Source organism: Dermacentor albipictus, unplaced genomic scaffold (genome assembly GCF_038994185.2).
Source record: "Dermacentor albipictus isolate Rhodes 1998 colony unplaced genomic scaffold, USDA_Dalb.pri_finalv2 scaffold_40, whole genome shotgun sequence".
NCBI classification, from domain to species: Eukaryota; Metazoa; Arthropoda; class Arachnida; order Ixodida; family Ixodidae; genus Dermacentor; species Dermacentor albipictus.
Window position 1 is genome coordinate 496,177 of NW_027225594.1, and position 26,494 is coordinate 522,670.

Sequence of the window (26,494 nt, forward strand, 5' to 3'; positions counted from 1 at the left end):
ATTAAAAGCAAGCAGTTCCTTTTGAGTGACTAGAAATTATTCCGCAGAAGTCCGCAGCGCCGTGCGATCATTTAAGAACCGATGACCATGTACCGCAACCGCAAGTATTCTGCATGAGGAGTAGTTTGGAACTGTCCTTCACGTCCAAGATTTTTTTGTTTAGTTTTGTCGTTTTACTTGCCAAAACCAAGATAGCATAATCATCATCAGCCTATTTCATGTCCACTGCAGGACGAAGGCCTCTCCCTGCGATCACCAATTACCCTGTTCTGCGCCAACCAATTCCAGCTAGCGCCGGCGAATTTCTTAATTTCATCATCCCCCAACTTTTGTGCCGTCCTCGACTGCACTTCCCTCCCCTTGGCACCAGTTCTGTAACCCTAATATATATGATACATTATGATTATATATCATATATTAAGATATGATTACGAAGAACACTGTAGTGTTGGAATCCACTTTAGGTTTGACCACCTCGAGGTTCTTCAATGCGCATTGAGCACATGGTACTCGAGCACCTATGCGTTTCGACCGAAATCGAAAGCTAACCGCAGTGGCTGGGATTTGATCCCGCGCCTTCGGGTTTTCTCTTTCTTTTTTTTTTAGCAACGCGACGCCAAACCCACTAAGCAACCACGGCGGGTTCAATGGTTCTGCCTCCCTTGTGATTTCAGTGGGTGATTCGCCCCATAACACGCACACGAAAGACACGAATATTCGACTGCTCCAAAATAGTCGAGTTCTGGAATCGAATACATCTCGAAAAGCAGGGCCGATTCGACTCGCATTTAGGAACGTCTGTGCACCGCTACTTATTCCCGTAGTGCTTTACGCCGTCTGCTTAAACGGAAACGCACGTTCGCATGCCCTCCTGGTACGCCACGGCAATGCACCGACGACTCATATAGGCTAACGCGACGTTTTCTCCAGTGGTGCAGGTACTGTAGTGCAGAGAGCAAAAGACTACTGATGCAGAAAGGTATGAAATGCTGTATTGCACTTGTACCACTACACAGCGCCAATGAACACCACGTGGCCAATGGATGAAGTCCTACACTGGAAAGAAGTATGAACGTTGTTTCGAGTAGGTGCTTGAAACGAATCGAACAGCCAGTTCACTTACTTTCGAGGCCCCTAAATTGTGCCCGTTTTTTTCGGGTGAACGTGTCAGGTATCTTAGGTTAATGTTGCACCAAAGCCTGGAAAAGACAGGAAACATGATAGATGGTCGAAAGCAACACAGTCCTTTAAATTTATAACTAGCACAAGCGCACTCGAAAAAGTAAGCCTCAAGGTTTTCGCTCCGTAAAAGTTAATTTTGAGTTCAGCGACGGTAATATTGCGTTGCAAGCCAGTTTATCCGGGCCAGAAAATCACATCTAATGATGAAACTTTCGTATTCGGAATAGGTTTGCATTGCTCTATATAGAAATTTGGAGCAGGCTGATGCTTTTCAGAGTGGAGCGTGATATAATTCAAAGACCCCTGTCTGCTTCTCACGCTTCCCGGCAACTGGAGCGTATGCAACCGTAATGTCCGGCGGGAAACGCTGACGGGGTTGGCTATGCACGAAGGCGAGCATTCTGATAGAGACACGGCATCTTGCGCGGGCCCCGGATGCAAGGAGGAGGACGCAATCTGAGTGCAAGGTGCAAATGCTATCCTCTTGACTAGATGCATAGTGTAACGGCGTAAGAAGGGACAGGTTAACGACAAGAAGAGAAAAACGTGCGCAGCTTGCACCGGTGGAGTCAAGAGTGGAGGTTGTGATCACTTAGCTTTTACGTGGCTAGCCTAAGTTGTTTGTAGGTTTTGCGAGGGTGTGCTAGTTTTTGCTAAGTTGTTCGTAGGCTTGGCTAAGTTGTTTCTAGGTTTTGCGAGGTTTTGCTAGGTTTTGTTAAGTTGTCTCGGCGGGCTTGACGCTGGAAGTTTTCGAGCAGTCGCAGGACGGGATCGCTTTCTCGGCGACGTCAAGCGTTCACGCACCGGATCTCGCGTTTCCTGGACTGAAACTCGGTATCCTCGACTCGGCGTCGCCTCTTCTCAGCCGCAGCTTTGGCGCCTGTGTTCCGGATCAGCTCGGCGGCGATGCATCGCTTCTCGCTTGGCAGTACGGCGCTCTTCTTGGTAAGCCGCTTCATCTTCGGGCGTCCGGACTTTTTTCAGTCTTTCCTTGGCAGCAGCAAGTACGCACGGAGTAGAGGAGGCGAGAGGTGTGTCGCCGCGCCGGCTGTTCCGAGCTTTTACTCGCCTGTGACGTCATGACTCCGCCCTACGCGTGTGTGGTGCGAGGAGGTTACGTGACTCGGCGCTGTCGCAGGTGGTTGCTAGGCAACGCGAGGCGGCGCACAGCTGGGCTGAGTTCTCTGGTAACGCTCCACGGCGGAACTAAAGCTTGAACAGATCCGCTGTTAAGACAGAAACAACGTCACGCACGAGCGCCAGAAACGTTTTAATGCCGTTAGGGCATGTGCCTTAGTGCAGATTTGAAATACGGGAAATTTCAGAGATGCAGCCCGGACACAAAGATACATAAAGTTACAAAGAAATATTCCCTACAGCTCACATTACTCGCCCACACGTTCACTTCAAGCGTTTTTCCTTCTGCTTCTTTAGGATGCCTTGCGTTCAAAATTGTGTTTTTTTTCTTATTCAGTTACAGCGATAGATAGCGCGCATTTGAAACGCCTCATTAACTTCTCTTCCCACCCGATCAAAAGATCGGGGCGATAACCTTAGCATCGCTCCTTGTTAAGCTTATAGGCAGCGTGCCTACAGCCAGCATGAGATCCCTTCTCAGCTTTACGCGCTAATGCTTTCGTTGTTTTCTTGCGTTCGATTGAGTTGAATCTTTTTCTGCTTTTTTTCGCCGTACGAAACTAGGGACACGACGTGAACTCAGCGAATGTGGCTAAAGTTCCGGTACAGTTGCTATAGCGATACAACTTTCTTTCTTTCTTTCTTTCTTTCTTTCTTTCTTTCTTTCTTTCTTTCTTTCTTTCTTTCTTTCTTTCTTTCTTTCTTTCTTTCCTTCTTTCTTTCTTTCTTTCTTTCTTTCCTTCTTTCCTTCCTTCTTTCCTTCCTTCTTTCCTTCTTTCTTTCCTTCTTTCCTTCTTTCTTTCCTTCTTTCCTTCTTTCTTTCTTTTTTGCCGTATCCGTAACATGCCGGCTAGTAATAAGAACCGACTCAAAAGCCGTTGTGTCTACGTGGTGTGCTTGGGTCTCTAGGGGAGATGTCTACCAGGACACCTCGCGTATAAGGCGAGCGAAAGGTAGGAATAACGCGCTTTAAGGGCGTTCAGCATGAAAGCCTGGATCACGAGACGCGGGACAAGCCAAGGAGACAAGGAAGGGGCGACGGAAGCGTAAGGTTCTTTCAAAAGTGGCCACCGAGTACACGAGGCCGCAGCGCCTGCCGTCAAGCCGAGTTAGGGATGATGTCGAATGGCGGAGCGCTTACCGAACCCGCAAGTACGGCAGACTATATAGAGGGAGATCCACGCCTCCCCGCACTATATAAACTCGGGAACTGGGCCAGCCCGTCCGCGCTCTCCCGCGGAGATCTAATTATGCGCTAAATCTTGAGATGCAGCGCTCGCGCAAGATCGACGCATCGTAAAGGGATCGAGTTCCAGAAATCGCAGCTTGCACGAACGGCTTAAAAACGCGCACTTGGTTTACGCGAGTACGTTAGACAGAGGCCGCCACCATCGAGCTGCTCCTTTCTAAGTGTCAGACGAACCTCTATGGCAAGTTCGTATCATCCAGGCAGTGAAAGCACTTTTGTGCTCGCTCAGAACGTGTGGTTTGCGCGAGCGACTTTAGCTCAAGAGCTGTCCGTGCGCGTCTCTACACCTTCTCACTCTCCCTTCTCTTTCTTCCCATTCTCCCTTCCCCTAGCGTAGGGTAGCCAACCAGACTGTTGACTGATTAACATTCCTGCCTTCCTACACCCCCCTCTCTCTCCCTATCTCTCTCTCTCTCTCAGGTAATCATACGGAATACTGCGCTTCGGGGCCTAATACACCAGCGATCGGCTGCTACCCTCGGCCCAGCGATACCTAAGCGAGGAAAACGCTGCGTCATGTATATCAGTAACAAGGTGGAACGATTGAAAAAAACGAAAGAATGTATTGTAGGTATCATCGTAGATGAAAAGACCAAACGCAGTTTTCAATCTCTAGCGTCTGAGATAGACCATAGCTTAAGAATGGGACCGTTATTGCGTCTTCTATGCATTATTAAAGCGAAAGCCTTGGATGGCTCACGGGTCGAAAAATTGATCGCCCGGCGTTATGGCAGCAAAATTCAATGGCATCAAAATTAGGGGTTGAACCCTACAACCTTTGGTGGCAATCAGGGTGGAGCTAACAAAAGCACAGTTAATTAATATATAAGTTTTTTGCTAAGTTTTTAAGAAAGCGCGAGGAAGGAGTCGCGCTGCAGTACACGGCCTCGTAAATAACTCATTGTGATGCTGGCAATACGTTGTGTTGCTATATTCATTGAACGCTAAACGCATTACCATCGACAGTCATCGTGGGATGTGGTTCTGCCCAACCTTTCTTTATTTCGACCCCCCCCCCCCCCTCTCCTTTGAAATGCACCACCTCGAGCTTAGAAGCACAATGCTACAAAGTCACTGGTCTAACGTGGGTGGGTTCTTAGGACTTTTTTTTTGTTAAGGAGACATGACTCTGCAACTCATCGGCTTCAATGTCAACATTACTACTTTCATGTGCCATAAATTAATTAATTAAAACAGGAGCTAGCGTAATTAGTCACTAAGCGAAATTATTGTCAAAGATTTTCTTGCTGCTAATTTACGCCAGGCCACTTAGCTTACCTGCGAAAACAGCAGGAGCCAACGTATGAGTTTTTATGTTAATCATTTTTTTATAGTTTCGCACAATAAGAAAGACCTGGGCCCGCTTGCACAAACGCCAGCCTCTAAGTCTAGACTTAAATCCGAATCTTGTCTTATTGTAATCTAAAATAAGACTGGACTTTCCGGCCATCATGTCGCACATATTCCTCGTGTAAAGAGTAGCAGAGGCCGCACATATTGCTCCCAACATCTCCTGGTTCGCTCACGTCAGAAAATGTGCCACGTGCACAAAATGAGATAATGATGTGAATATTACAAATGCAGTGAAATCCTTAAGGTCATGCCTAGATATACGCCCTTAAAGACAAAGAGAAGAAAAAAGAGAAAGATCACAAGCTGTGTGCATGACATGGAACCTGCCACATTCCTACCTGAAGTGGGGTACCAAAGTTTCCCTTTTCCAAAATGAAGCGGCTAACGTGCCAAAAAGTAAGCGAGCAAGCAACGATTAGAATTTTTAAAAAGTCAGCATAGGCAAAACCTACTATAAACGAAAGAAATATAGGTAGAGAGACTGTAATACGCACATAAATACAGACGCTGACATCAGTTCTTCACTACGCTCGATGGCCCTGTTGATTTTTGGTTCTGTTTCTTTTCAGTGAAGCGCACTCTACGGCGTTCACAAAAACGGTTCTTGTGGTCCTCAGCCTTAGCCAAACGCGAAAGCTATAATGAGCTGCCAGCATGCCGGCTACGTACTCCAAGAGGAAGCAGACTTTGCCTTTACCGTAACAAGCTGCACCAGCTCGCTTAATGATATCGCTGGTGTGTATTCGCACGCATCATCATCATGTGTTCTTGAGACTGTGAAAGTCGGGTTTGCTTTCGCGATTACGCTATCACGTTTTCTGATTTTTGCTTTAGGACTCAACTACGAGGGCGTATTTGATAAATACCGTGTTTTTAGAGTTCAAGTGAATTAAAAAAAAAACATGTGCTGTGGCATATATCCCAAACCCACAGCTTGAGCTGAATCACACGAACAGGAAGACATTACTTGCGAAGGAATAAAAAAAGCACCTTAGACTTATTAACAAAAAATATTTAATTAATGAATTAACCAACTACGTTAACGCTCGTACTCCAATTTGTGAATTAAAGCCACTGATCTAACACGGCGCATTCACGCCTGGAGTGAATTTTGAAACTATAGCATCGGAATTGCGATAAGCGCTGTTGAACTTGCGGCAGGAATGCATTGTTGTTCCCCATAACAATTTTGGCAGTATACGACTATTTATGCGGTTAAGCTCTACATACTGTTAAGCTCTGTATGCTGTTATCGGTATACTTCTATCTGTATATTATACTTATGTAATAATAAAATTGATTGTTTGATTGATTGTTTGATTGATTGATTGATTGATTGAAGCTCAATAATAAACAGAACATTAATGCATTTCGTTGCATTCTTTGGGCACGCCCGCCTTCAACCGGACGCCAACCTCTTAATTAGTTACAATTATTTTCTTCGCGAACTCACCGGCTACAATACGCAAATTACAATATGCGCAGTAATGCAACTTATTCAAAATGTGCTTAGCGAAATCTTGGTACGTAGTCGATTGCGAATTTAGACTTCTCGTGAGAATATAGTGCCCGTCTTTTAGAGTATAGTTTAGCTCAAGAAGTGGAAATGTGCTATATGCGACGGGAAAACCTTCAAAATTCTGGCCCGCCGTGGTTGCTTAATGGTTACGAGGTGCTGGGCTGCTATGCGCGAGGTCGCAGGGTCGAATCCCGGCCACGGCGGGCGCATTTCGAAGGGGGCGCGGTGCGAAAAAATACTCGTGTGCTTAGATTTAGGTGCGCGTTAAAGAACCGCAAGTGGTCGAAACTATTCCAGAGTCCGCCACTACGGCGTGCTCATAATCAGGTCGTGGTAATGGCGCGTAAAACCGCAAATTTTTTTTTCTTCAAAATTATGGTAACGATATAGAGTTGTCGCTTAATGGGGCGAACAAGGAATTCGGCAGCTTGGACAGGGCTCTGACGAAGACGGGGCCCCCCAGGGTGTGTGTCCCTTCTTCGTTCGACGTCCTGTCTTTGCGCGCGCATAAGTCTCTAAAGAACCATTATTTCTTTAGGCGTGATACGCCAAGGCAATGACCACGCCCGTCTAACTACATAGCAACAGCGGTGACACCAACAAGCGCTGCTAGAGAACTCTTTCGAGGTGTCGTTGCGAAATTTTGAACCGTTTACTAACGCAAAAAATATATACATGTATATATAAAAGGAGAAAAAAATAAAGTCGACCGAGCGCAAATGGTTTTAAAAATGAAACGAAGCGAGAAACTCTACGAAAATCCCGAAGTCTCACATTTCCCTGTCAGTTTGCTAGACGTTCTGGTAGTCCCAGAGGAAGAAAAAACAATAGATCCGCTTTTCCCTGTCGGCACTTTTCGAGTGACAAAAGCACGTTCGTCTCCTTATGCCGGTTGTTCTCATGGCGTGAGGCACCGCGTCTCTGGAAAATACAGCCCAGTAGAAAAATGCTTCGTCCCAAGCTGAAAAATATAGACGAAAAAAAAAAACATCGATGGGCACAAAGGCCTGGCGGACACGTCTTCCGCCTAAAGTGAGACAGCGCTTTTTGAAAGCCCTTCAGAAATTGGAGCGGGGGGGGGGGGGGGTGGTTAGGAGTGCGCTATCTCTCGTCGCAACTGACAGGTAGCAGATTGAACGCTGACTTCCTATACAGCAAGACGCTCGCACTTCAAAGAGTACCATAGTACGAAGAAGAGCAAAGACAACATAGGGTATAGACAATAGGCAATAGACGAGAAACAGCCCATTCGTTTTTTTTTATTCGTTTCTTCCTTTCAAGAGGGATCGCGGACGATCGTATCCGCATATTTTGGGCCCAAGATATTCTTCGCAGAACACGTTTTCATCCACAGTTCAGTTAGAAGTTCCCCTATTCATTCACGCTTTTGCGAAAGGGGCGAAACATTTTCCTTTGCTTTAGTTCGCGCTTCCGGTGTACTTTTCTTACTTCCGTCTATTGCATCTGCCGAGTCAAACGTATTTTTCGGGTAGTTGCACCGAGAAAAACAGACCTTCGGTAATACGAATAAAAGCTGCGTGTCCACGGCTTAGAAAAAAGATGAAGCCATTTTTTTTAGTAGAACTTTATGAAACAGTAAACAGTACGCCTCGTCACCAAGTATTTAACCGACGGACTCTGAATAGTGCACGTACACCTACGTATACATAGTATGCACGTATGTCATTCAACGATACTCCGCGACTTCCGGTTTACGGCAGCGCCATCTTGGGGAACCTATAGGCCTATGCGCGCGCCTGTTGATAAGGCACCCCAAGATGGCGGAAGGTAGCGGAAGCAGACGACAGCAGCGGATGTGACGTCACGTGCATACTTTGTATTGAAGGTGTTCTCAGTCGGTCGCTTTAAAACTGCTGAATAGTCTATACATTACTGTCCAAAGTTGTATATGTGTAAATAAATGCTTCAGAATCGTACACTAATGACATGTTGACTTGGAAGGTTTTCACTTGCGAAAACACTAGAAATGTTGCCACGTGACACTCGATGACAAAGTCCGCGGCAGCTGGACTGAGGATGACGAAGCGTCTCTCTTTATTCGTGTAGTTACCGTTATATTGTTGCGCAGTTTTCTACCTGCAGCATTTGCACGCCTCAATGATTACATAACCGACCTACTGACACGGAAGGTGAAGCAAATTGAGCAGAAATGTTTAGCACTGTTATGGCATACGTTGATGACTGAGGGACGCGTCGTGGTCTTATTTCTTAAAGTGCAGGGGCACCACGTTAGCCCCCACGATTACGGCAAGATCTCTCGTTCTCTTTGCACGGTGAAATTAAATACGTAGTTGAAATCTCCGAGTTATGAAAATTGCGCCTGGAAACAAAAATTTTCAAGACTGACTTAAGGTGTAGCCGAGTAAATATTGTATTAAGAAGCAGTTTTTCATGTTTTTTCTTCTTTCTTCTTCTTCATTTTTTTTGTGACGAAGTCGCAAATATAGGCTTAACTTTCTATGGTTTCTTCGTGGCTGACATTATGTTGTTAATTATGCATACCACTGTTTTCCAGTTTATATCCACGAGATTGCACGGAAACCATCGATGGAACTGCTCAGAGTGATAGCAAAAACAAATAAACTCTACACGAAAGAAATCACATTGAAACAATACTGGCAGCGATCTTCATAAATCCAATCAGTGCAAGCAAGCTGCAGAACGCAAAGTCACCAAGATGAATAGGCACTGCTGTTTAAAGTTGCACTAGCAAATAATAATAATAATGTAATAATTAATGACGTACTGTAATTGCGCTAATTTTACGTGAAGGCAGAACAAATACGCTCGACCGAGTGTTCAAATCATTTTGGGGCACAGGTTATTGTTGAGAGCCGTGAAAAGCCAAGAAGAAAAATGCACGTAGTCGTCCGAACTTACTGACCGTACTATTCCTGTTTCTTTAGAAAACGCTGCCTATTTCCTCAAGGAAATTTCATTTGCACCAATGAAGCTACTCACCTGCGACGAAAAGCTCGACGAAGGCCTCTGTTATGGTCACACCCACTTCGGTTACGTTCTCACCGCGGTACGAAACGTTGCACACGTAACTTCCGGTGTCAGAGCGATTCAGTCGGTTGAGGAGCAAAGCGGGCGGATCACTCAGCAGTGAAAAGAACGCCCTGCCGATCCACGATGGCTGTTTCCAGTGGGCACCGTCAACTAGTCCAACAGCTGCTCCCAACACCGTGATCGTTGGTGGCTCGGGAGCCACCAATGCGTAAGCTTTCTTTGGTGCCTGGCTGGTGTCAATGCTTTGAGGTAAGCCGTTGGACGAGCTCAGCTTGACGTCTGCTACGCGGAACCAGATGATAGAGACGGGTTCTTTCGACGCCATGTTGATGGGGCAAGGAAATGACGTCTGCTCGCCTTCCAGAAGGCTTAGCCTTAGCGGTGACGGAGGAAATGGCCCTGTTCCTGCATTGGAGACAGGCGAAACCATCCTGTAATATCGTTCACTTGTGAAGTACATGCAATGTATGACAAACTTCTTGGCGCCTAAATAATCTTAATGCCTGCTTCTGCAACAGAATGAGGCGAAAAACGTCCTGTAGTACCATTCAGTAGTAAAGTAACGCAGCGACCGGTATATTTTCATCTCAGCGGTGTTACCAGAGTAACCGGGAGGGCGTTGTTTCAACCAACCTAGCCAGGTAGAAGTCTCCGCTGCTTGGCTACGTGTTTCGCGTTCAGCAAAGTGACATTTGTTCTGGAGAACATTTTAACTTGGGCCGCTACTTTATTTCCTTCTAACATTCCACAGCCAGCCACAAGGCAGTAACAAGAGTGGGTAATGAAAAATGCAACAAAATAAATATTTCCATTGCGGTGAGAATTGTAAAAAGCAGCTAGAAACTCATCAAGTGGCAGTCTGCGGATACTTAGGGGCGAAAACATCAAATATGGGAAGATTACGCGATTGTGTAAAAATAGATTTAATGAGGGCATAAAAATCGAACCTCTTCTTTTTTCGCTGTGATTGTGGACACAGGGCGCACATTTTAAAATACTCATAACATTGCAGGTAAAATTAGTAGTAAATTAGTAAAGTAGTAGTAAAGTAGGAGTAGGAGTAAATTAGTAGTAAAGTAGGAGCAAGGAGGTTATGGAAACTTCTTGAGTAAAAGCTTGGCATCTTAGGAGCACTATGTAGTCAAGACGCCTAAATGCTTTACTGTACGTGATGTTAACGTATGCTAAGACATATCCGGAGAAAATAATTCCCAAAGAGCTATATTCATAGGCTTCCTGCAAAAAATAAATACATTAACCAGTGTTTGGGCACGTTAAGGTGGCAGGGGGTTCGCGTTTCGATTGTGAGACACATACAGCTTCACTGAATTTAATGTTTATCTCTCCTTTGCTACAGTAAGTGCAAAATGTTTCAAACGACTGTGAAGACTTAATGATGAATGAGAGATATAGTTACTTGATATGTCGATGCTCCAAATGCCACACAGGTTCTGTTTCAGACGCTGTGTTAAACTGCACTGCCTTCGGGATCAGCCAACAATAATGGTCAAAAATCCCACATGAAAAAATCTGTCTACATTCGACAAGAGTGCATCAGATCACAGATATAAAAAATACTTTTGCTGAAAAAAAATGTAAGAGATGAGGACGGTGTCGTAGCAGGCAGAGGTAATCGTACGCAATAAATTAGAGATAGCAGAGTGGCCGCTTGCAACAGATGTTGATATCAATTGGTATCAATATAGGTTGGATATAAACAGGTCTCGAATGGCTACTCCAGGGTAGATTCTACGGAATGAAGGGATTGAGATAAAAACGAAAACCAAAGACAGACACAGGCACACGACCAAAAACATTAGCACATATGCCTTAAAACGAAAGTTTATTCACATAGTCTTAGCGAGGCCTGTATACCGCAGAAATCATATAAGCACTATTGTTGGGCACAGTTGAGATCCTGGACGCTGGCACGGTCGAAGGTCCCGTAGCTGAAGTCACGTGTCGTGTCTCCTGCTTAAAGCGTCCTTCAAAAAAAAAAAAATACAGCCCTTGAGGTTGCAGAGCAACTACACATACAAATTAATTCTTACCTAAGTCCACGTGGACACCTCAGGCGAGACACAGTGGCGTTCTGGACAAAAGAATTTTAAGCAAGCTGCGAGACTAGTAGTGCGCGTAGGTGATTATTAGCGGTTGCGCCGATCCCCAAGGGTGACTTCACTAACGACAAGTTTCATTATCATCAACATCACATCTGTCGTCATCAATCATATTCAACTCAAATTTTAGATACCACGGTATCGGCTAACGCTCTCCTGTACGCTTCACTTGAGGGCGCCCTTAAACAACAAGCGTTGTATGTTTTGCTGGTTTGAGTGCACTCTTCTGCTTTACTTTCAAGCACTAAAAATTTTGTTTCATTATATAAGGTACTGCCATTAATCTCACCAGTTTGAAATAATTTCGTTAACTAGGAAAGTGAGGTTACGACACAACGTATCTTTTAAAACTAAATTCCTTGGTTGTTTAGTGGCAGGGGCCCCCTGTCTCCCAAGTGGGCCTTTTTTCGTAGCATTTTTGGAAGTACAATATTTCCCCTCGTTAAGTGGTGACAAGGCGTCCGCCTCCCGACGATAGAATCGTTTATTCGAGTCCAACTAACGACAACTGATTTACCTCGTGCGTGATACTGCTGATGTTGAGATAGTCGAATTCCACTCCCATAACTAGTTTTTGAAGTGAAGAAAAAACGTCTACAGCCCTTCTCTACAACAGTTAAAATCAAAATATTAAAAAAAACGGGCTACCGATCGTGAATTGATGGCTATAACACTGACCAAGCTATGTGTCAGTGTGCTGCTCGCATGGGACACTTTAATCGTTGCCGTTGCTGCTAGTGGAATGCTTAGGGAATTTTGCTTCAGAGTCTTTATTCTGTATTGTTAGGAAAAAAAAAGACATTTTTCATTTCGCCCAGCAGAAATCTTTCGCAAGTCGAATCAAACTGGCGAAAACTTTCTGAACGTTGGCAAGACTATTTTCTCAGCACTCAATGCACGCAGCAATTACTGGGGACTCGGTTTCATGGACTAAAAGGCAGTCTCCTTTACAATATATCTTCCCACAGCCAAGATAAAAGATAATGGATAATGGTAATAGCAACATAACAGATAGATAATGCGATCGTACGAAGCAGGCGACGAAGCAGCGTATAGTTATAACCCCGCAAGTGCATTTTCGTGCGAACAATAAGAGTGGCAGACGCTGCATTCAGGGACATGTGGGAAAAACCTCAAGCTGAAGCTCATTTGCGATCCGACTTGCCACGCGTCTCTATTCGGCATTTTAGAGCGCGATGCCATTTATTTCGGCAAAGAGGCGAATCGTGCAAAACAAACATGTTGTTTACGCCGCTGTGGGACAACATTTCTCATCAACAAGCGCGAGCGAGGGCGTGTGTTCAGGGAAACGCTGAAATGCGGAATTCCTCTGCGTCCGGAGATTTCGGTAGAAATCGTGCGGAACAATTTCGTTTCGCAAAGGAGCGCAGACACAGCTGGCGCTTGCCGCTAGCGCATGCGAACATCACATAATAAGTGTGTCTGCGATGATAAAAAAAAATACACAAGAAAAACGTGTCGATAGAGAAAAATGTTTTGCCCGCACTTTTTCTTCAAACACTCCATGTTTTTTTTTTTTTTTTAAGAGCAACACCTCGACGATTGAGCTGCGAATGGTTGCAGCCATTCATTATTAAGGCCCGGTGGTGCAGCTTGTGTCAGAAGTATTCAGTCGTGAAGTTTTTGAGGAAGAATGGTAGATTGGTCGAGTTCGTGGTTTTCTATGTTAATTAAAGAACAGCGCTACCATCACAGGCCAAAGATGGAGAGAGGGGACGCAGTTACAAGTCGACGCCGTTTGTGTCCCCGCTGTCTTTCTTTGTACTGCGTTGGTAGCGCTGTTTTTAAGTAATGTGAATTTTTCATTTGATTCGCTACATTTGACCGATGCAACCATGGCGTGGCGAAATTGAATTATCTTTTGCTCCAGGCGTTTTCAGTTAGGCATGTTTACGATTGAGATTCTACCTGACGCAGTAAACACATGCGTACTGAGCGTAGGTCTGCTTTTTCTTTGCAATTTCTCAGTACCCGCATCAAGGTAAGTAAAAGTAAAGCGCATTGAAGCTTCTGAGCATCTGAGTTGCTCCGGAATGTAATTTTTACAGGGTCGTCAGTCTATTGTATGGGTAATTGCTTACTGAATCAGTAATGCAATACATCTTAGTGAAAGCAAAAATACCGACTGCGAATAATTTTATTCAATAGAGGCGGCCCTATCTTCTTGGATGTGTAAATAGTTAATGAAGAACAACCGAGAACAAGAGTATACTAAAAGGAACAAGAGCAATGAAGAACCACCCATGAGGAATTAAGCAATGAACTTGGGCTAGTGAAGCACCACTATAACTGATGAACTATAACAGAAGAACTAAGTCTAATGACCTGAAGAAGTAAATAATTAATTAGTAATAAAACAATGAGAAACTGCCAATAAAAAGAGAACAGTAACGAATACACCCATTTTTTTTTCAACGCTTTATGAAGCCAAAACAGAGTCTATGGGCGACTGTCTTCGCAAATAGAAAGGCCAAACCAAGGACTCCAATCAGTGTGCCTCCTTGTTAAGCACTCTTCACACATCGGAGAGGTTTCTTGCTTTTTATTTTTGTCTCAAGAGCTGTTGACTGTATAAACACTTAGTTCGCAAATACTGACTGCGCACTAAGGTTCAAGGGGTCGACTGTTTTCTTTCTTTTGAGCTACTGAAGGCAAAGACCAGAAATTAACACAAAATTGGGGAAACAATACAGAAGCAAGTGAACTTCGCAGACCCTGCTAGAACGAAGGTGAGCTCGAACGAACACTGAGCAAGAAGAAAGTGCGGGGTCTGTTCGCAACGCGCAGAAAAACAAGCCTGGCTGACCGTTTCTTGTTAAGGAGGCGCTTTGTAAGCGAGGCGTAGTACTTGCAAAGTACTCCCCAACGCCATATAAACGAAGAATGATAGAAAAGAATCTCCCTGAGTGCACGTACTTTTCTGAAGATTACCGAGCTTTGAAGAAGCACCAACATTGAACACCTACGCCCTTAGGGTAAAAGAGGTGTTCGATACTCAGTCTTTCGCTATGGCACCGGCAGTGATAACCAAACACGCAAGTAAAGCATGGTTCACTTCGGCGGGAGAGAAACGTTAAGAGCATCATCTTGAACGCACCAAGGGAGCTGCAAGCCCTATACTAACGATATAGATAGACCTCGAAGTGTTTGGCCCCATTTGGATAATGCAGCCGAAGAGACGCGAAAAAGAAAAGAGGAGGCGGGAGTAAGGAAGGGGCGGCTTCAGGAGAGAAAGATATTCAGAAATAGTTTACAAACTACTTGTAAAGAACGAAAGCTCAACGCAGTAAGACGAATCAACTTTAATTGGCGGCACCATTTTTAACAAGGAACTCGTGAGACGGCGAGATTTAAGTAATAGTTTCGAGAAGGCCTGCTCAGCAAGGGCTTTCTTTAAGAGGCCTCGCGGGGCCGCGGCAAGCAATAAACTAGTTCCAGTGCGCACTACTTATGGTAGAAAAATAAAACTGGGGGAAATATCTAAACGCCATCGTTTTTTAAAGAACCCAGTGATAAAACATTTCACATTTACGTGAACGAGGCGAACAACATGACCAGGTATTTGAAGTTGCATAGATCACGTTCAACAGCGTATACTAGCGTTGTTGCAACATGATGCAGAATATTATCTTCTTTTTTTTTGGTAAATCCGCTATGGCAACCTTCCCTGTCGACGTTAAGTGGTACATGCTACGGCTTCAAGAAAGACCTATAGCCATGCACCTTGTACTTAATGTGAAGGGCAAGAAGGAGAGCTCGACGCAATAGACTTAGCAATGCCTCCCTGTTTTAACTACGTGAGACAAAAAAAAAGAGAGAGAATAACCAGGTGATATTTTATGAAAACAGGATTTTAGCACAATACTCAATTTGCACTATACAAAAATAGAAAGAACATGCATTATGGGTGAAAGTTTACAGTGTCTTACAGTATCTCAGTGACGTCAAAGATAAGGTACGCTAACAGGCCCACTCAGGTAGCCGAGGTTTAGATTATATTCAAAGCGCGCACGACTTTCCTCTTTTTCATCATTGAACCGATTCCCAAGATTGAAGCCACGTCGTTAGCTGACGCCAGCCTCTCGCACTTTCCACAATGCCGTGGGGATTCCTTCCAGCCGCGCGTTGAGAGTTGCAGGCTGCGTTTGTGAGCCAGGATCAATCGTGGTTTGTATTGACTACTTGGTTTTTGATGGCACAGACGTGTTTACTACCTCCCCTGCTCGCAACATCCGTTGACGCGGCGGAGAAGCCCACCCAGGGTAAGTGCGATGAGCTCCAGGAAAGTCATTAGCCTAATGGTGGCGGCCTGTATCTCTTCCCCACTACGGGCACTACACGATGATGTTGGGACTATTCCTGTAGTGTGGTCTTGTAAAAAAGAAAGAAAAAACCGCTAAGTAATTACCTACGCCCTACTGTCAGGACGGTGAGATAATAGCCAAGTACGATACCGAAGAAAACGGAAGCAGAACTATATACCGGTGGAAATCGTTCTGATAATCACCGAAGAGTCGCCGAAGATTTCGTATCGTGCCTGTGTATGCAACGCGGTACATATGTGCAGTAACCCGCTGCGGCGGATAAGTGCTCTGACGTTCATCGCTGGAGAGCACCGAGACGCGGGTTCGACTCCCGGCTGCGGCGGCACCGTTGCGCTAAGGGCAGAATGCGAAAGCACTCTTTTTTTAAAAAATAATAATACTTTGTTGATGACTTGGGAATCATACAGTGGAAGAATCGGGCCTACGGAGTTTCGGGCGTTCGTTAAGAAAAAAAATTCCAGGTGGTGAAAATTTGTGCACCGAAACAACTGCACAACGGCGGTCTATCACAGACCATTAGTGGCTTTGGAACGCTGAGCCCCAAAATAAATTTTTAACAAATTTCTCATAATATCTTCTACCACACCACATTGCGTCCGTTTTTTCTTATGACTAATACATTTAGAGTCACGGAAAGACGCGATTTATATACTCATGATGCAAAGTTACGTACATATGCTTAAGGCGTGTGGTGTAACACACGCGATCCATGAGTTAGGCGCAAAAATAATCAATTCGCAAGAGTACGAACGCCATATTGACACGTATACTTATCTTTATCGGGCAACCACGTTTCGCAGCCTAACAAAAAGTAATCGCACAGCGTGGGACGCGCCTGTATGTACCGAAGTTTCTGGAACGTTATCGATGCTTCTATCTGCTGTCTGTTGTCGCTGAACGTTATGTTATCTGATTGCATCACTTGACGCGAATGGTGTAGAACTTTGTGGAAGGCATGCGGGTCCGAACGATTAGTCTGGAACATTCGATGACTGCTCTATAAAAGCCGACGCGCTTGACCCACTGATCAGATTTTCGACGATCCAAGGAACGATCCAAGGATTTTCCAAGGAAGGCAATTATTCCACAACGGAAAAGGAATGCCTCGCCATCGTTTGGGCTACAGCGAAATTTCGCCCCTACCTATATGGCAGGCCATTCAGAGTGGTCAGCGACCATCACGCGTTGTGTTGGCTAGCTAACTTAAAGGACCCTTCAGGACGGCTGGCACGGTGGAGCCTCAGACTACAAGAATACGACATTACTGTAACATACAAGTCCGGACGAAAACACTCAGATGCCGATTGCCTATCACGCGCCCCCATTGACCCGCCGCCGCAAGATAACGAGGATGACGACGCCTTCCTTGGAATAATAAGCGCGGAAGACTTCGCTGATCAACAACGAGGGGACCCGGAGCTAAAAGCCCTTGTCGAGTATTTGGAAGGGCACACCGACGTTGCCCCTAGGGCATTTAAGCGTGGACTATCTTCGTTCACGCTTCAAAACAACCTACCCGTGAAGAAAAACTTTTCACCAGTCCGCGCCAACTACCTTCTTGTTGTTCCGTCGGCGCTGCGTCCAGAAGTACTGCACGCCTTACACGACGATCCAACCGCTGGGCACCTCGGATTCTCCCGGACGCTGTCGAGAATACAGGAAAGGTATTACTGGCCGCGTCTGACCGCCGACGTCGCCCGTTACGTTAAGACATGCCGAGACTGTCAACGACGCAAGACACCACCGACAAGGCCAGCAGGGTTACTACAACCGATCGAACCTCCTCGTCGACCATTCGAGCAGATTGGGATGGATTTGTTGGGGCCGTTTCCGACGTCAACATCCGGGAATAAGTGGATCGTCGTGGCGACGGACTATCTCACCCGCTTCGCTGAAACAATAGCTCTACCGAAAGGCAGCGCAGCCGAGGTGGCGAAATTTTTCGTCGAGAACATCCTGCTGCGACATGGCGCCCCAAAAGTCCTCATTACCGACAGAGGAACGGCTTTTACAGCAGAGCTCACCCAAGCCATTCTGCAATATAGCCAGACAAGCCACAGGAGGACAACTGCCTACCATCCGCAAACGAATGGTCTCACGGAGCGCCTGAATAAGACCCTCGCCGACATGCTAGCGATGTACGTCGACGTTGAGCACAAGACGTGGGACGCGGTCCTGCCGTATGTAACCTTCGCTTACAACACGGCGGTGCAAGAAACAACACAGATCACGCCGTTTAAGCTGGTTTACGGCAGGAACCCGACGACAACGCTCGACGCCATGCTGCCCCACGTCATTGACGAAGAGAATGTTGACGTCGCTAGCTATCTCCAGCGCGCCGAAGAAGCCCGACAGCTCGCCCGCCTGCGGATCAAGGACCAACAGAGGACCGACAGCCGATACTACAACCTCCGACGACGCTTCGTCGAGTACCAGCCCGGCGACCGTGACTCAGTGAGAAACTACTCCGACACTATTTCGGACCCTACAAGGTCATCCGACGCATTGGCGCTCTGGACTATGAGGTCGTGCAAGACGGCATTTCGCATTCACAGCGGCGCCGCGCACGATCTGAAGTGGTCCACGTGGTGCGCCTTAAACCCTTTTACGGACGCTGACAAACTTCGCCATTTTTGTTCTTTTCTTTGCTACGAGTGCTTTTGTTCATTACCTTCGTTTCTTTGCAGCATCGGGTCGATGCTTTTTAAGAGGGGGGTATTGACACGTATACTTATCTTTATCGGGCAACCACGTTTCGCAGCCTAACAAAAAGTAATCGCACAGCGTGGGACGCGCCTGTATGTACCGAAGTTTCTGGAACGTTATCGATGCTTCTATCTGCTGTCTGTTGTCGCTGAACGTTATGTTATCTGATTGCATCACTTGACGCGAATGGTGTAGAACTTTGTGGAAGGCATGCGGGTCCGAACGATTAGTCTGGAACATTCGATGACTGCTCTATAAAAGCCGACGCGCTTGACCCACTGATCAGATTTTCGACGATCGCCGAGCGTGTTCGCCGCCATCGTTGCGCTTTAAGTGTAGCCTGTTTTGTGGGCACAGGTTCGCCCAATAAAAGCTAGTTTTGTCTTTCACAGTACTGCTACTGTGTTCTTTAACGTCACTACCACGTGACAATATTAACAGGGATGGAGTTTTACAGCTGGTATCGGATTTCCCTGCTCTCTCGTGACCACGTTGTCATATTGCGACGCGGAAAATTTGCTGTGGATTTCTATAGCAGCAGCAGGTTGTGATCACGTGACTGCGTTGTTGTTACATATTTATTTTTACATTGTCCACAGCACCCGTGCCAGGATGTCTTTCCTTTCACCTTCTCCAGCAGAACAACGCGTAATCGCATGTAATCATCAATCACATCGAATCATCATATTGAATCATCATCAAACTCGTATAGTCTACTGTGTTTGATATAGAATCACATGTGATATAGTTGTATACGGTCATCTTTATGTGTAGGTTGTGATGCTTACGAATTACTGCCGCAAGTACTGTTCTTCAGCAAAGCGGATTCTCTCTAACTTCAGCCCCAGTTAAATTATTCCGTGCAGAAGTATTTTCCATGAGAAAAGTACTTAACTGTTGAAGGTTTATGGCAAGCTCAACGCTCCTTGATGATGTGTAGTGTTTTATTGCGCAAGGGCCAGGTTTGGCCAAAGAGCGCCATGACAAATGGTAGTGCTAACGATGTATTATGGAAGATGTGACTTGGCTGTAAAGTGGCCTAAAAATAGTGGCTGTAAAGTGCGTAAAATCTATGTGCTATAAAATTATGGCGACGATTAATAACGTAGACTGTGAAGATTAAAATCCATCGTAAAAGAATGATGCATTGTTTAAAATATGCGAGACGTTAAATTGCTTACGGCACTACAGCCTCACCAGAGCCCTTGAACCACAAGGGCCTAGAGGCATGTGCTTATTCAAAATAATTATCGCAGCGACATCCTCAGAAGAGAGGAAGCGCTACGAACGTGTGGGGCTAATAACATGAAACACAACATCTTTCAAAAAACCTAAGACGGCGTTGGTGTCAAAGAGTGGTTCTGGACCAAGTAACATAACAGGATGAAGGGGGATGTGGTGCCTGTATGCTAAGAGAAAATGTTTTTTTCTTTCGGGTTCGGCTTCCCGACACTCCAGTAGGACATGGAGGACGGTCAGCCTCTCCCCGCATCTACCACAGCTTGGAGGCTCGTTTCCCGTGAGTAAAAAGTTATGTGTGCCAAAAGTGTGTCCTATTCTTAGGCGGCAGAATAGCACATCTGTCCGGCGGCATTTTGTTACAAGAGGCCAGAAACCTAATTGTGGCTTTATTACATGCAGTTTATTATTGATTTCTTCGTCCCACATGCGTTGCCAGTGGCTTCGTAGTTTCCTTCTTAAGAAAGGCTTCAGGTCTGTGACAGGGACCGAAGCAGTAGGATTAACTGCATGCAATGAGATTGATGTGGCCATCTGGTCGGCTAGAACGTTTCCCTCGATGCCCCTATGTCCAGGCACCCAGCATATGATCACATGTTGGTTAGGTACATATGCTTTGCACAGTGCGGAGTAGAGTTCATTAAATACTGGATTTTTGTGATTACAGAAAGACATCAAGGCCTTCACAACACTGAGGGAGTCCGTATATATAATTGATTTCTGGAGTTGTGATTTAATTATATGGTTTACGGCCGACAGCAGTGCGTAGGCCTCAGCCGTAAAGATACTAGTTTCCGGGTGCAGTACGTCGGATTCCGAGAAGGATGGACCGACGGCTGCATAGGATACCCCGTCGCGTGACTTTGATGCTTCTGTGTAGAACTCCGTGCAGGAGTATTTGTGCTGGAGTTCCCGGAAATGCATCTTGATTTCAATCTCTGGAGCATGCTTTGTGACTTCCACGAAAGATATATCACATTGTATGAGCTGCCACTCCCAAGGAGGTAGCAGCTTGGCTGGATGCATTAGGCGAAGCTCAAAGAGTGGAACGTGCATTTCTTCACTAAGCTCCCTCACTCGAAGCGAGAAAGGCTTTCTTACAGAGGGGCGATTATGGAAAAGTGTAGTGCAGGTCATATCGTTAACAGTGTTAAAACATGGATGTTGATGAATGGATTGTATTTTAAGGAAATATGTAAGGTTGATATAAGTTCTCTGTAGATGGAGGGACCATTCATTTGATTCCGCGTATAAGCTTTGAATCGGGCTCCTTCTGAAAGCGCCAGTGGCTAACCGGATACCTAGATGGTGAACAGGATCTAACATCTTTAGCGCACTCGGGGCGGCAGAGTGATAAATAACGGCGCCATAGTCTAGTCGCGATCGAGTGAGGCTTTTATAGAGATTCATTAAGCACTTCCTGTCACTACCCCACGTAGTCTGGGATAGAAGTTTGATTATGTTGATTGTTTTTAGACACTTTTCTTTGAGATGTTTAATGTGGGGGACGAATGTGAGTCTGTAGTCAAGTATGACACCTAGAAATTTGTGCTCCCTGTCCACAGGTATCTGTTGTCCACGCAGTTCTATGCAAGGATCTGGGATAAGTCCTCTCTTTCTTGTAAAAAGAACACAAGAGCTTTTGTTAGGATTGATCTTAAACCCATTCTTGTCTGCCCACATTGACACTTTGTTCACGCCATGCTGTACCTGTCTCTCGCAGACTGCGAGGTTACAAGATTTGAAAGCTATTTGAATGTCGTCCACGTAGACAGAGTAAAAGATGGCGGGTGGTAGTGAAGCACGAAGCGTATTCATTTTCACGATAAATAGCGGGCAGCTGAGCACGCCTCCTTGGGGTACACCCGTTTCTTGCGTAAAAGGACGTGAGAGTGCATTGCCGACTTTTACCCGGAAGGTACGATTTGACAGATGGCTTTTTATTATATTAAACATATTACCGTGGATGCCCATTTCTGACAAGTCTCTTAAGATTCCGTAAGGCCACGTCGTATCGTACGCCTTCTCCATATAGAGGAATATGGATAAGAAGAATTGTTTGTGTACAAATGCGTCCCGGATATTTGCTTCTACACGTACAAGGTGGTCAGTTGTGGAGCGTCCTTCTCGGAAGCCGCACTGATAAGGATCAAGAATTTTGCTCTGTTCAAGGAAAAAGATGAGTCGCCGATTTATCATTTTTTCGAACACCTTACAAAGGCAACTTGTGAGGGCTATCGGGCGGTAACTTGCCACTGAGGAAGGGTCTTTGCCTTGTTTCAAAACAGGGACTACAATGGCTTCCTTCCACGCGGTTGGAAGGTACCCTGCATCCCAGATGGTGTTGAAAAGTGTGAGTAGTGTAAGTTGGGTGTCTTTGTGTAAGTTTTTGATCATTTCATACATGATTCTGTCAGATCCCGGGGCAGAGCTCTTGCATGCGCTCAAGGCAGCTCTCAACTCGGCAATGCTAAAAGGACAATTGTATGGTTCATTCTGTTGACATTTTCTCATGAGTGGCTTACATTCTTCTATTTGTTTATATTTCAGAAAGAATTGCGAGTAATGGTTGGCACTTGACACGCTCTCAAAGTGCTCCCCAAGTGAGTCCGCCTGATCTTGTAGGGTATCGCCTTCTGTGTTTACCAAAGGGAGTGCATGTGCTTGTCGCCCTCTTATCCTATTGACCCTGTTCCAGGCTTTCGCCTCATCCCTGAACGAGTTAATACTTGATAGATACTTCTGCCAACTTTCTCGTCTGGCCTGTCGGCGGGTTCGCCTGCCTTCGGATTTTACTTTTTTAAAGTTGACTAGATTTTCTGCAGTGGGAGAAGCGCGTAGCAACCCCCACGCCCTGTTCTGTTTTTTACGAGCGATCCTACAATCGTCGTTCCACCATGGGACACGTCGTTTGCAGGCCAAGCCTTTTGCTTCTGATATGCATTTATATGCGACATCTATTATGAATGCTGTAAAAAACTCGACTGCAGCGTCAATTCCTAACGAAGACAGGTCAGCCCATGAGATACTAGTTAGAGATCGAAATTTCTCCCAATCAGCTGTCTCAATCTTCCACCTAGGAGCGTATGGTGGATATTCGTTTTCTTTATATGATCTTAGCAGTATAGGGAAGTGGTCGCTACCGTAAGGGTTGTCGGTAACTTCCCATTCCAGTTCAGGGAGTACAGACGGGGAGACTATACTAAGATCTATTGACGAAAAGGATCGGTTTGCAAGAGAGTAATATGTGGGTTCTTTCTTATTGAGAAGGCACGCTCCATAAGAGAAAAGGAGCTGTTCAACAAGGCGACCTCGCGCATCTATACGAGAGTCGCCCCACAGGGAGCTGTGCGCATTGAAATCGCCAAGAACAGCATAAGGTTCTGGCTATTGATCGATCAAGAAGTGAAATTCATGTTTGTTCAGTTGGTAATGTAAAGGGAGCAAATGGTGATGAGTTTGTTTAGTAGGACAACTCGAACCGCCACTGCTTCAAGGGGCGTTTGTAGCTGTAAAGGTTGACATGCAATACTTCTATGAGTAAGAATCGCAACACCACCTGATGATGCGACGGCATCGTCGCGATCTTTGCGAAACGTAAGATACGTACGGAGAAAGTTTGTGTGTTTTGATTTTAAGTGAGTTTCCTGTAAACACAGCACTTTTGGATTATGTTTGTGGATGAGTTCTTGCAAATCATCAAGGTTTCTAAGGAGACCTCTGATGTTCCATTGGATGATTTGTGTATCCATGTTTAAGGTGAATTGGTGCTGTGTTTACGGAGACGGAGTGGATGCCTTATATTACAGAGCCCTTTCGAGGCCCTGTAATAGGTGTTTTGTTCTTTCTGAAGCGTTCGAGCGATTCTCGACGCTCCTTAGGCGTTTGGTGCGCCTTGGGGTCAGGTGTAGTGTCCATTGCCTCGTGTGAGGCGCTGGACAAGCGCTCTTGCGAGCGAGAGGTTTTCAGAGGGAGTCCCGCCTTGGAGGGCAAGACCCCTGCGCCCACCAGCCCGGAGGTCGATGGGGTTCCCTGAGGGATTTGGCTGCGCTGGATGTTGCCAGCGCTGGAAGGGGCCTCGGAGGTTGGGGCAGCGTCGGCTGCACCCACCTTTGGGGTGGATGGTCCCTTCTCCTCGGTTGACGGAGCAGCGCTAGCTGCAACCGCCGCGGGGGCAGATGGCGTAACTGCCGACTCACTGCCTGTGGGTCTGACAGCCGCCGGAGGCCGTTGCGACGCTGCCCCCTTACGCGCCACATCGGCAAAGCTGCTCTTAGACAGGTATGACACCCGCCTACGTGCCTCCTTGAAAGATATATTTTCTTTGACTTTGATTGTCACAATCTCTTTTTCTCTTTTCCAGGACGGGCAGGCGCGCGAGTATGCGGCGTGCTCGCCATCACAGTTGACACAATGTGGAGTCTTCTGGCATGTTTCGGAGGAATGTTCAGTGTCACTACACTTGGCACATGTCAGCCGGCCTCGACAGTTCTGTGAACTGTGGCCGAACCTTTGGCACTTAAAGCATCTGAGAGGATTTGGCACGTATGGCCTAACACGAAGTTTGATATAACCGGCCTCGATGGACTCGGGGAGGACACTTGAACCGAACGTGAGTATCAGGTGTTTCGTGTTGATCTCTTTACCGTCTCGCCTGATCTTAATTCGCTTAACATTTATTACATTCTGTTCACTGAAGCCCTCCAAGAGTTCAGCTTCAGTGAGCTCTAGCATGTCATCGTCCGAGACAACGCCGCGGGTGGTGTTCATGGTACGGTGCGGAGTTACTGTTATTTGGGTTTCGCCAAATGAGACGAGTTTCGGCAGTTTCTCGTACTGCTTCTTATCGTGGAGCTCCAAGAGAAGATCACCACTTGTCATTCTCGACGCGTTATATCCTGTCCCAAAAACTTCAGTTAAAGACTTCGAAACAAGGAACGGTGAGATGTTACGCACTAGTTTGTCTGGGTTTTCTGAGCGGATCACATGATATCTAGGAAAGTTCTGGACTTGTCGTCCGAAAAACTGAAAGAGATCTTCGGTGCGCCCTCGTTTGTGAGGGCGATCAGGGAGTTTAGGAAAAGCATTTTCCATAAGTACAGTTGGGTTTTCGGCCGCGATGCCGACCACCCACCATGGAGCCCAACAGGGGGACGTGACAGGAGTTCCTGCTAGAGAAACCCTGCCAACGCCAGCCGTACATTGCTGCTATAACCAAATACAGCATAACCAAGGCTGGCTAGCTACCCAAGGTTAACCCTTGCCGCCGGGAAACTAGGAAGTGAGGAGAAGTAATGAGAAGACAGGAAAGATGAAAAAGACGAGAGAGAAAGACGAAGATTGGAGAGGAGGACAGGAAAAGGCGACTGCCGATTTCCCCCGGGTGGGTCAGTCCGGGGGTGCCGTCTACGTGAAGCCGAGGCCAAAGGGGTGTGTTGCCGCCGCCGAGGGGCCGTAAAGGTCCAAACACCCGGCATTGATGATGATGATGATGATATGTGGTGTTTTGTGGCGCAAGGGCCAGGCTTGGCCAAAGAGCGCCATGACAAGTGGTGATGTTGACGATGTATTGTGGAAGATGTAACTTGGCTGTAAAGTGGCCTAAAAATAATCGCTGTAGAGTGCGTAAAATCTACTTGCTATAAAATTATGGCGATGACAGATGATGAATACTATGAACATTAAAATCCATCGTAAAAGAATGATGCAGAATAGAAAATATATGAGGTGGTAAAAATGTCTGGAGCACTGTTGCCTCACCAGAGCCCTTGAAACACAAGGGCCTAGAGGCACGTGCTACACGAAAGAACTATCACAGCGCCATCCTCTGAAAAGAGGAGACGCTACGAACATGTGGGGCTAATAACATGCAACACGACATCTTTCAGATAACTTAGGACTGCGTTAGTGTCGAAGAGCGGTTCTGGGCCGAGTAACATTACAGGATGAAGGGGAATATGCTGCCGGTATGTTAACGGAAAATGTTTCTTTCTGTCAGATTCGGCTTTCCGACACTCCAGGAGGACATGGAGGACGGTCAGCCTCTCTCCGCATCTCCCACAGGCTGGAGGCTCACTTCCGGTGAGTAGGAAATTATGGGTGCCAAACGTGTGTCCTATTCTGAGACGACAGAATAGGACATCTGTTCGGCGCGATTTTGTAGTAGACGGCCAAAATCCTAACTGTGGTTTTATCAGGTGGAGCTTATTGTCCGTTTCCGCATCCCACATGTGTTGCCAGTGATCTCGCAGCCTCCTTCGCAAGAAAGGCCTCAGATCTGTGACAGGCACTGCAGCGGTAGGGTTAACAGCTTGCAATGTGATTGACGTGGCCATCTCGTCTGCCAGAACGTTACCTTTGATTCCCCTATGGCCAGGGACCCAGCATATTATGATATTCTGGTTAGATGAGTACGCTTTGCACAAGACCGAATATAGTTCATTAAATACGGGATTTTTATGTTTGCTGAGTGACATTAAGGCCTTCACGACGCTGAGAGAGTCTGTATAGATCGCTGCTTTCGGAAGTTTCGATTTTCTTAAGTGCTTTACAGCAGAGAGTAATGCGTAGGCCTCGGCCGTAAAGATACTTGTTTCCGGATGCAGTACAT

At 46.1% G+C, this 26,494-nt stretch overlaps 1 protein-coding gene across 6 annotated transcripts in view; it reads right to left on the reverse strand.

Moving 5' to 3' along the window:
- Positions 1-26,494, reverse strand: part of LOC139052848 (hemicentin-2-like) — a 363,460-nt gene that overhangs the window by 15,085 nt on the left and 321,881 nt on the right. For all 6 annotated transcript variants that reach the window (XM_070529997.1, XM_070530000.1, XM_070529995.1 and 3 more), the window contains one exon: positions 9,423-9,878. In XM_070529997.1, coding sequence (XP_070386098.1) covers positions 9,423-9,878 — 456 coding nt within the window. The remainder of the gene's footprint in view (positions 1-9,422; positions 9,879-26,494) is intronic.